General features: G+C 48.3%; 1 protein-coding gene and 3 non-coding genes across 5 annotated transcripts in view; 3 read left to right on the top strand and 1 right to left on the bottom strand.

Annotated features, from left to right (window-relative positions):
* LOC117412274 (inositol hexakisphosphate kinase 2) overlaps nucleotides 1–1,483 on the top strand; it is a 25,215-nt gene extending 23,732 nt beyond the window's left edge. For both annotated transcript variants that reach the window (XM_059000059.1, XM_059000060.1), the window contains 2 exons: nucleotides 1–21; nucleotides 756–1,483. The exon at nucleotides 1–21 is cut by the window's left edge and continues 155 nt beyond it. In XM_059000059.1, coding sequence (XP_058856042.1) covers nucleotides 1–21; nucleotides 756–1,343 — 609 coding nt within the window. In that variant the 3' untranslated portion in view covers nucleotides 1,344–1,483. The remainder of the gene's footprint in view (nucleotides 22–755) is intronic.
* A 4,237-nt stretch (nucleotides 1,484–5,720) lies between these two features.
* trnan-guu (transfer RNA asparagine (anticodon GUU)) lies at nucleotides 5,721–5,794 on the top strand. The gene has a single exon. It is a non-coding gene; the product is annotated as a tRNA-Asn (tRNA).
* An 851-nt stretch (nucleotides 5,795–6,645) lies between these two features.
* On the top strand, nucleotides 6,646–6,719 carry trnan-guu (transfer RNA asparagine (anticodon GUU)). Its single transcript has one exon. It is a non-coding gene; the product is annotated as a tRNA-Asn (tRNA).
* A 282-nt stretch (nucleotides 6,720–7,001) lies between these two features.
* Nucleotides 7,002–7,074, bottom strand: trnaf-gaa (transfer RNA phenylalanine (anticodon GAA)). Its single transcript has one exon. It is a non-coding gene; the product is annotated as a tRNA-Phe (tRNA).
* Nucleotides 7,075–10,568: the final 3,494 nt, after the last annotated feature.

Raw genomic sequence — 10,568 nt, 5'->3', positions numbered from 1 at the left:
GTGAGAGTCTGTGGCATGCAGGTGAGGGAGAGAGGGGAGAGGGGAGTGTGAGGGAGAGGAGACGAGGAGAGGGGAGAGGGGAGTGTGAGGGAGAGGAGACGAGGAGAGGGGGGAGGTGAGTGAGGGAGAGGGAGAGGGGGAAAGGGGAGTGTGAGGGAGAGGAGACGAGGAGTGGGAGAGGTGAGTGTCGAGGGAAAGGAGAAGGGGAGAGGGGGAGGTGAGAGGGAGAGGAGAAGGGGAGGTGAGTGAGAGGGGAGACGGGGAGAGAGGGAGGTAAGTGTGAGGGAGAGGAGACGGGGAGAGGGTGGAGTGAGGGAGGGAGGGGGGAGGTGAGGGAGGGAGAGGGGGAGGTGAGTGAGGTAGAGGAGACGGGGAGAGGGTGAGGTGAGTGAGGGAGGGGAGAGGAGACGGGGAGGTAAGTAAGTGTGAGGGAGAGGAGACAGGGGTATAGGGGAGAGGGGGGGAGGTAGGTAAGTGTTTTGGAGAGGAGAGGAGACGGGGGATAGGGGAGATGGGGGAGGTAGGTAAGTGTTTTGGAGAGGAGAGGAGACTGGGGATAGGGGAGATGGGGGAGGTAGGTAAGTGTGTGGACCAGCATACAGGACTGTCCTGACTTACAAAGTGTGTTTTGTTTGGGTCCAACCCCTAATGCTATTTTTCGTTAATAAAACTGAGCCATGGGGGGGGGGGGTTGTACGTCTTTGTACATTTTCAGTGTGTGTGGTTTTCCTGAGTGACTTCTCCCTCCCTATCAGGTGTACCAGTCAGACTCGGGGCAGCTGATGTTCATGAACAAGTACCACGGGCGCAAGCTGACGGTGCCGGGCTTCAAGGAGGCGCTGTTCCAGTTCTTCCACAACGGGCGCTTCCTGCTGCGGGAGCTCTTGGAGCCGGTCCTGCGCAAGCTCTCGGAGCTCAAGGCCGTGCTGGAGGCCCAGGAGTCGTACCGCTTCTACTCCAGCTCTCTGCTCATCATCTACGACGGCAAGAAGGTGCAGCAGCAGCCCCGGCACCGCGGCGGAGAGGAGGGCGAGGAGGAGGAGGAGGAAGAGGAGGAGGAGGAGGAGGAGGAGGAGGGTGGGGAGGGAGCCTTCGCCTTCACCCAGCAAAGGAAAGTCCGGGGCAAGCAGGGCGGAAGCGCGGTGGGGGGCTGCAGCGGGGGTCCGGGGGGCAGCGGTGGCTCCTGCAGCGTGGACGTGCGCATGATCGACTTTGCGCACACCACATGCCGCTACTACGGAGAGGACAGCGTGGTCCACGAGGGCCAGGACACGGGGTACATCTTCGGGCTCCAGAATCTGATAGAGATTATTAAAGAGCTGCAGGACGACAGCGGGGACTAAAATCTGGGCTAAGACTCTTTACTAGGACAGTGTTGTACGACATCAATAACGATAATGATGGTGGTAGTGGTGATACAACACATTCTAACACAACGACCTGCATAAGAAAATGTAATATTAGAAAAGAACCAATGGAAGGATTGCGATGGCCAGGATTGTAGTTCTGTGCTACTGTACTCTACTGCTACTGCTACTGCTACTGCTACCACTGCTGTTATCCCTCCAGAAATGAAACACGAAGGAGCAGCTGTGGCAGTTAAAGCTGCAGTCCTTGCTTTTTTCTTTCTTTTTGTTTGTTACGGAGGTGACCCCCCCCTTTCCCTAACCATCTTCATCCTGTCATCGTCGTAACCCCCCCCCCCCCCCCCCCCAAAAGAAAATAAATGCAGCCCCGAGGAGAGGGGCTCTTTGGGACTTGGAGCGACCCGCCTACAAAGACTCTTGAGAGAGAGAGGGTGTGATTGTCCCCGTGTCTTCTCTCTCACACACGGACGTGAGCACCTCAACAGACGGGAAGGACTTTCTGTGAAGAGTTCAAAGGGCATTTCCAGGGCAGGGGGCGCTCTACCCCCACCCCTACCCCCCTTCCCTAAATCCAGACATAAAGAAAGATGTTTTATTTATTTGAAATATTTCTACAAAGAATAATAATAATAATACTAAAATAACTTTGTAAAGCAAGTAAGAAAGAGAAAACTTTTGGAGAATTCAAATTGTAAAGAGGTGGTGTAAGAAGAGGAGAAAACATTCCATATTGTTTTGACAATTTTGAAATACCTCTCTGTGTTTATATATATATATATATATATATATATATATATATATATATATAATAAATTTCTGTGTGTACAGTATATGTCAAAAATAAAATACAAATAATAGACTTCGTTGTTTGTGGTAAGCAGCTGGTGTAGCGAGTTATTGTTAAGAGCCAGTAGTCTGTCTGACTGCAGAAATGAGCATTCGAAGGGAAAACTATCAGAAACGAAGTCTAGCTGACATGCCAAGGGAAAACTCAGAAATGAAGTCTAGCTGACATGCCAAGGGAAAACTATCAGAAACAAAGTCTAGCTGATTAGAGGCCTCAACCCAGCAGCTGGTTTGAGGGTCAAGGTCTTCTCCACTGGCACGCTCCCCCAGAGCAAAGTGCCAATCCCAACTTTAATAGGATTTGGGTCACGCTCTGATCCGGGAGAAGCAAAGAAAGAAGAGGCAGGCTAACGAGGGGCTGTTTGGATAATGTGGTTTTAATGTGACCCGGGAGTGTGAGCATATTGAATCAGGGCCATTATCTGAGAGTCCGCACACGATCCGCAGACGCCTCCATTTGCATGCTTGGGTTCTGTTTTGTTTGTTTTCCGACCCCTGAGGTTCACGGTCACTTAGAGGGCAGCACTGTGAAGCAGCGAGCGTCTGACCCAGGCAGCTTCGTTCTGATGATGCTGCACCACCTCGGACGTGTCAACAGCAACAGATGTTTCATAATGTAAAGTTTACATCTACTGAACATCCTGAACATTCCAGGGGCACTGTCTGATCACGTGACACGTCCCTACCTCCTCACACACTACCACTGTATCACCCTCACAACACCGTCCGTCTGTCTGTCTGTCTGATTTTACCAGGGCTGCACGTCCTCACTGCGTGCTACACGAAGCCGGAACTTCCTGGGATTTCAAAGTGCAAAGGTCTATGATGTGGGCGTTTTGCCAGCGATGAAATATTTACGACGAGCGTTGAGGATGTTTGCAGAAATAAACTTGCCTGCTGCGACATTCTCATGCTTCTTCCATGCGTGTATCCAGTGTTTAGAGAAGGAGAAAAAGATTTAAGCTGCTTGTAATAAAATTACAAATGCCACTGTGCCCTGCTGTATGGAACTGCGCAGGGGACCCCACAAAACCTGCACCCCCTTTTAGTTTTTTACTCCCCTGTTAGACTGCACTTCCTCTCTGACTCGGGTTGCTAGAGTGAAATAAACTTTTTTTCAGGTTTCTAATCTGTTTCCATGACAACCTGCCCTACATACGGTATTCTTAGATCCGCGGCTAATTCCTGCTAAATATAATCCGTGTGCGTCTCTGCAGGGAAGAGGAGTGTGGCTGAGTTTAACAGAGCGAGCCGCAGCGTGCAAACCACGGCCAAAACGAATGAGTTTAACAGAGCGAGCCGCAGCGTGCAAACCACGGCCAAAACGAATGAGTTTAACAGAGCGAGCTGCAGCGTGCAAACCACGGCCAAAACGAATGAGTTTAACGGAGCGAGCCGCAGCGTGCAAACCACGGCCAAAACGAGTGAGTTTAACGGAGCGAGCCGCAGCGTGCAAACCACGGCCAAAACGAGTGAGTTTAACGGAGCGAGCCGCAGCGTGCAAACCACGGCCAAAACGAATGAGTTTAACAGAGCGAGCCGCAGCGTGCAAACCACGGCCAAAACGAATGAGTTTAACGGAGCGAGCCGCAGCGTGCAAACCACGGCCAAAACGAATGAGTTTAACAGAGCGAGCCGCAGCGTGCAAACCACGGCCAAAACGAGTGAGTTTAACGGAGCGAGCCGCAGCGTGCAAACCACGGCCAAAACGAATGAGTTTAACGGAGCGAGCCGCAGCGTGCAAACCACGGCCAAAACGAATGAGTTTAACGGAGCGAGCCGCAGCGTGCAAACCACGGCCAAAACGAGTGAGTTTAACAGAGCGAGCCGCAGCGTGCAAACCACGGCCAAAACGAGTGAGTTTAACGGAGCGAGCCGCAGCGTGCAAACCACGGCCAAAACGAATGAGTTTAACGGAGCGAGCCGCAGCGTGCAAACCACGGCCAAAACGAATGAGTTTAACAGAGCGAGCCGCAGCGTGCAAACCACGGCCAAAACGAATGAGTTTAACAGAGCGAGCCGCAGCGTGCAAACCACGGCCAAAACGAATGAGTTTAACAGAGCGAGCCGCAGCGTGCAAACCACGGCCAAAACGAGTGAGTTTAACGGAGCGAGCCGCAGCGTGCAAACCACGGCCAAAACGAATGAGTTTAACGGAGCGAGCCGCAGCGTGCAAACCACGGCCAAAACGAATGAGTTTAACAGAGCGAGCCGCAGCGTGCAAACCACGGCCAAAACGAATGAGTTTAACAGAGCGAGCCGCAGCGTGCAAACCACGGGCAAAACGAATGAGTTTAACAGAGCGAGCCGCAGCGTGCAAACCACGGCCAAAACGAATGAGTTTAACAGAGCGAGCCGCAGCGTGCAAACCACGGGCAAAACGAATGCACCCTGACACAAGATAACCAGAACAACACACAGGAGCACTGACCAGAGCATTAACACACACACACACCCAGCCTGCCTCTCCCAGTGCAGTCTGTGTGCACCTGAACACACACACACAGCCTGCCTCTCCCAGTGCAGTCTGTGTGCACCTGAACACACACACACACACACACACACAGCCTGCCTCTCCCAGTGCAGTCTGTGTGCACCTGAACACACACACACAGCCTGCCTCTCCCAGTGCAGTCTGTGTGCACCTGAACACACACACACACACACACACACAGCCTGCCTCTCCCAGTGCAGTCTGTGTGCACCTGAACACACACACACACACACACACACACACAGCCTGCCTCTCCCAGTGCAGTCTGTGTGCACCTGAAAACACACACACACACACACACACACACAGCCTGCCTCTCCCAGTGCAGTCTGTGTGCACCTGAACACACACACACAGCCTGCCTCTCCCAGTGCAGTCTGTGTGCACTTCAACTTGATCAGATGGGGTTGGTCTGAGCAAACATATTCTTGTTTTTGTCGTTCCTGGGAGGGGGAGGAGGAGGGGAATTCTGGAATTCAAAGTGTCTGATAAGATGATTCAGCAGAAAGCAAAGTAAAAACAGAGAGAGAGAGAGGGAGAGAGAGAGACTGCTTACATCAGCGCCTGAATAATAAACAACATGAGTGTGAGGCGTGAGAGGGAGAAGGAGTGAGGGGGCTGTTATGTTCCTTTGTCCCCTCTTCTCTATCCCTCTCTCTTTGTCCCCTCTTCTCTATCCCTCTCTTTGCCCCTCTTCTCTATCCCTCTCTTTGTCCCCTCTTCTCTATCCCTCTCTCTTTGCCCCTCTTCTCTATCCCTCTCTCTTTGCCCCTCTTCTCTATCCCTCTCTCTTTGCCCCTCTTCTCTCTCCCTCTCAGATCGATTCGGAATGTTGAAAAGACTCTCTAATCTACAAACAACACAACCAGAAACAAGCGCGACCCCAGGAGAGCGCAGTAATGAAGCTGCAGCCTCCACTTCAATCGCACTGCCTGTGTTCCCCCGGGGACGCGATTCGCCTGCCGGGTGACGCTTCACATTTCCGCTGCTCGTTCTCTTTTCTGCTCGAGTTCGTCTCTGTGGCGCAATCGGTTAGCGCGTTCGGCTGTTAACCGAAAGGTTGGTGGTTCAAGCCCACCCAGGGACGCGATTTATTTTCAGTTTTATTAAGAAATAGACGTTCTACTCAATTACGAAAATGATGACCCGCATTTACCTGATTCAGTATGATTAACACAAAGAATCATTTTAAGTGACACACTGGATATGAAAAACGCACAGCACCATTTTCTGTCGAGACCAGACCGAGGATCGGTTACTTCTCTGGATCAGCTAACTCTTAATACAAGAGAACAGACAGACAGACAGACAGACAGACAGACAGACAGACAGACAGACAGACAGACAGAATGAATTAGAACAGGTTATTTGCTTGTAGTACAAGGCGAATAGGAAGGTGGCGTGACGTCCCTATGCAATCCGACCACCCAGGACAGTGGTTCACAGAGACACTATCATTTATAACATCGGGATCAAACCAGAGACTTTACGAGCTTCAATCTAACGCGCTCCAAATGAGATATTTCGGCTGAGGATAATGGCAGGAAATACTCAAACTTCAGTATTGCGTTTACGGAGCGGGAAGGTTACTTCAAACGAGCTTTATAGATGTGACATCATTATTAGATGCAATGTGACTCTGACACGATAAACATAACTATTACATATAGATAGAGAGAGAGATACAGAGAGATATAGTCATTCGTTATTCATTTTCTATTGCGATTGATCTAATTCTCTTTATTTCAGTCCCGCTTCCCTTTGGGTAGTATTTCTGTTTCAGGCATTTGTCTCAAAAATAGTTCGTTGTGGCGTTTCAACATCATTTTTAATACAACACTCCCATCTAGCGGCTGGACAGGGTATCACACGAGAGATGGGACAGGAAGCCCGCTAGTCGAGATTCACTTCCCCTCACTGTCGGCCGTTGGTGTCGCAGTCTCTGTGGCGCAATCGGTTAGCGCGTTCGGCTGTTAACCGAAAGGTTGGTGGTTCAAGCCCACCCAGGGACGGCTTGCATTTTTTTAAATGACATTTTTATTTAAAAAATAACTAAATAAATAACAATAATAATAATAACACAAAAATCCTCTTATACAAGAATTCCGGCATGCATTTACCTAATTAAGTATTATTAAAATGAATGTTTTCTAAATTATTTGTCTACAGTATTGTAATTCATTACTTTAAATGTAAAAAATTCCAAACCAAAACACAAACATACATTAAGACAGGCATTGTGTTTGATCACATTTAAATACATTGTAAGTTAAAAAACGGTGGCCGACCTTCTTTGCCGAAACCCGGGATCGAACCAGGGACCTTTAGATCTTCAGTCTAACGCTCTCCCAACTGAGCTATTTCGGCTCGGTTAAAGCTTACCCTGCATGCGCGTTCCATCGCCGCTATTAGACAATGCGCCAATCCTACCACTGGGCGTCGCTGTTTCTCCGTGAAGCAAATGTCAGGTCACCATGACCCTTGTGATATAGATTCAGCGGAGGGTTAAATAAGCGTGAAACGCCCATTTCACGCTGAAATGTGAAAGCAGTCACCCCGCTGTTTCCTTACGGTCGGGCCAGCGCTGCAAACAGGGGCATGATGTCATGATCAGTTCTGAGCACACGTTCAGCAGCAGGAGGTCATGACATTTCAGAATCCATAACCTTCTACTGCTGCAAGTATAACTAAGTCGTTTTTCATTCATTTCACACTGATTTTATTATTTTGTATTATTAAATGTTCGAGTTATGGGTTTATTAGTCCACTGTTTACATCCTAGTGCGTTTCCATGTTGTATTTTGTTTTTTTTTTTAACTTTTTTTTTTCAAACAACAAAAAGTGATATTTTCATGAAAAACATTCACGTTTTTAAAAAAAGTTTTAAAAACGCGCCCTCCAGTGGAATAATGAGGTATTGCATGCCAGGGTAATATATGTGTTATTCTTGGTGTATTTTCTTTGGCTTGCAATACCTCATTATTCCACTGGAGGGCAGTGATTTATTTTATTTTTTTAATTCTTAACATTTCGGCCACGATAGAAAATGCAATATTTATAACACACACGACCTGCTGGCCAGGCAGCTCAGTTATTAGAGCAGCGGACTCATAACCTCAGAGCTGTGGGTTCGAGCCCCCCTTGATTGTTAATGTGAAATGCATTTCCTGATTGCAGGCAGTGGATTTGTTTGCTTCTCTTGTGTGTGTTACACTTGGTGCACTGAGTTCAATTACTCAATTCTGTACTCTTTCATTTTTAAAGAATGAACCTTATAGACAATGTTAAACAGCCTCTCACCTCAGGCAGATGGATAGTACAGAGGTCTGCTTTACTACCTTTCTGTCTGTGTTACCACTGGGGGCCAGAATTCAAACCTAGGCAGATAAATTCAATGTGATGTTAAATGCCTTGTTTTATTTTCACAGAATCTTTGATGTAATGTTAAAGGTAAACTCAGCAGGCGGTCTGTGCTGCTGGTCTATTTCAGCATCCTTGCAACCCCTCAGCTGCACTCATGAAGAATTCAAATACTGGGGAGGAATTGAGAGAAGCTTTGAGAGCTTTCTGATTGGATTAGTTGGTGGAGCACTGGCCTCTGATTCTCTTGTCAGCTGATTCAAGTCACACTTGAGTTATGTTTTTTTCCCCTCATTTTGAGAAATATTGTTTCATTTACCTTATAGAGCTGCTGTATAATAGGGTTGGGTTTGATGTGAATCTCATATACCAGGTTAGAGTGCTAGACTGTCACAAGCAGCCAGGTGGTGCAGGGGGCTAGTTCACTAGCTCTGCCTGCCTCTCCCCTTGGAGGTCTGGGTTCAAACCAGCTCACAGGACAGGTGAACTGAGTTTGAAACCAGACCCACAACACAATGGCACAGCATGACTGGTGTTCTCTGATTAAGAGACTTAAAAAAAGAATTGATAAATAAACACCTGAGTTGTGTTTGAAGGCTTGTGTTGTGTGCTTGTTTTGTTTCTCCACAGTGACTATTGGTTAGAATGTTTGTTTTTTTTCCAAGTTGGTTCATTTGCCTTGTAGGCAATGTAAACCTAACATCAGGGACAGCTGCTAGGTGGTGCAGTGGGGTTGGTCCCTGTGCTTAAATGCTGTTTACCTTGAAAGACTGGGATCAAATCCAGGCTGCAGATTGAAATCTTCTGTTTTCACAGCACCTTGTAGTTTGAATTTGTTAAAGACACGATAGAAGTGACTCTTTTATTGGATATTTCCAATGGAGTGATCTGCATTTTGTACAAATCATTAGTTAATGTACTGGAGGTCATTTGACAGAAGGATAGAGCAGCTCTCTGGCTGGCTCAGTTGGTAGAGCACTGGACTTTGACTTCTAGGATTACTGTTTCAAATCCCACATGAAGCACAAGTGTTAATCCCTTAGTTTTAAAAAATATTGTTTAGTTTAGCTTTTTATCAATAAGGTTTGGCTTTGAATCCAGTTCATCACAAATGCAACGAAGTGGAATCACATTAGCCCCCAGGTCCACACCACACAATGTAATAATGTGTTTCACGCAGCAGGAGAGCCAGTCAGCTGGATAGCTCTGTTGGTAGAGCAGGGGACTGTGATTCTCAGGCTAGTGGGTTCAAACCCATGTCAGGGGTATGTGTTCCTTTTTCATTTTCAAACACTTTACCCTGTTTGATAGACTTGTGTTTACATAACGGGACAAGGGGTCAGTGGTCTAAGTATACAAATAATAATATAAAGAGGGTGATATAAGGGCTTCTGTGCAATGCTAGGTTGTCACAAGCAGACAGGTGGTGCAGTGGGCTTGTTCACTAGCATGCTGTGCTGTTCAACTTGGGGTTCTGGGTTCAAATCCCAGTGAATACCTCCTTTGTTTTCAAAGACTTGGTTAATTTCTTATACAAGGCAATGAAAAAGCAGACTCCTCCATGGGAGAGAGATGGACTGGGTTCAAATCCAGGCGAGTGCTTTGCTTGTTTCAAAGAATGTGTTAATTGAGCTTATATATAGTGTGGATCAACCCCCTCCTGTGGGAGCTGGTGGCGCAGTGGCTATGCTGATTGCCTTCTCTCCCTGAAGACGGTGGTTCGAATCCTGGTCCCGGAGGCGAGTTCCTGAGGTAAGTAATGCTGTTGGTTGTGAGTCATGGTGGTGGTTGTAAATCTGGGTGTTGACTGTAAGTAATGATGCAGGTTGTAACTAACGATGTTGGTTGTGTCTCCACAGACGGAGGAGGGCCGTGTGCCCTGAAGAGGAGCCGGAAGAGGATGAAGAGGGGGCTTGGGCCCCCGGCCGCGGGGGGAGTGGAAGATGGGGGTGTTGGTACCAGAGAGGAGGAAAAGAAGGAGGTGGTGTAAACATAGGCAGGCAGGGATGTTGCCTTTAATTTTCTCCAGCATTGCTTTAGGGCCTATCAGCTAGAGATAATTACAGGACATAAGAGGTCTTTAAAGCTTCCCTGTCCCTGTCCGATAGCAGGGCAAAAGCAATATCCCTGCCTGCTCGCTCCCCCATGTTTACACCTCCTGCATTTCCTCCTCTCTGGTACCAACACCCCCATCTTCCACTCCCCCCACGGCCGGGGGCCCAAGCCCCCTCTTCACCCTCTTCCGGCTCCTCTTCAGGGCACACGGCCCTCCTCCGTCTGTGGAGACACAACCAACATCGTTAGTTACAACCTGCATCATTACTTACAGTCAACACCCAGATTTACAACCACCACCATGACTCACAACCAACAGCATTACTTACCTCAGGAACTCGCCTCCGGGACCAGGATTCGAACCACCGTCTTCAGGGAGAGAAGGCCATCAGCATAGCCACTGCGCCACCAGCTCCCACAGGAGGGTGTTGATCCACACTATATAT

The sequence above is a fragment of the Acipenser ruthenus genome, chromosome 25, assembly GCF_902713425.1.
Source record: "Acipenser ruthenus chromosome 25, fAciRut3.2 maternal haplotype, whole genome shotgun sequence".
NCBI lineage: Eukaryota > Metazoa > Chordata > Actinopteri > Acipenseriformes > Acipenseridae > Acipenser > Acipenser ruthenus.
Note: the sequence above shows the minus strand (reverse complement) of the source record. Positions and strands in the feature narration are given on the sequence as shown.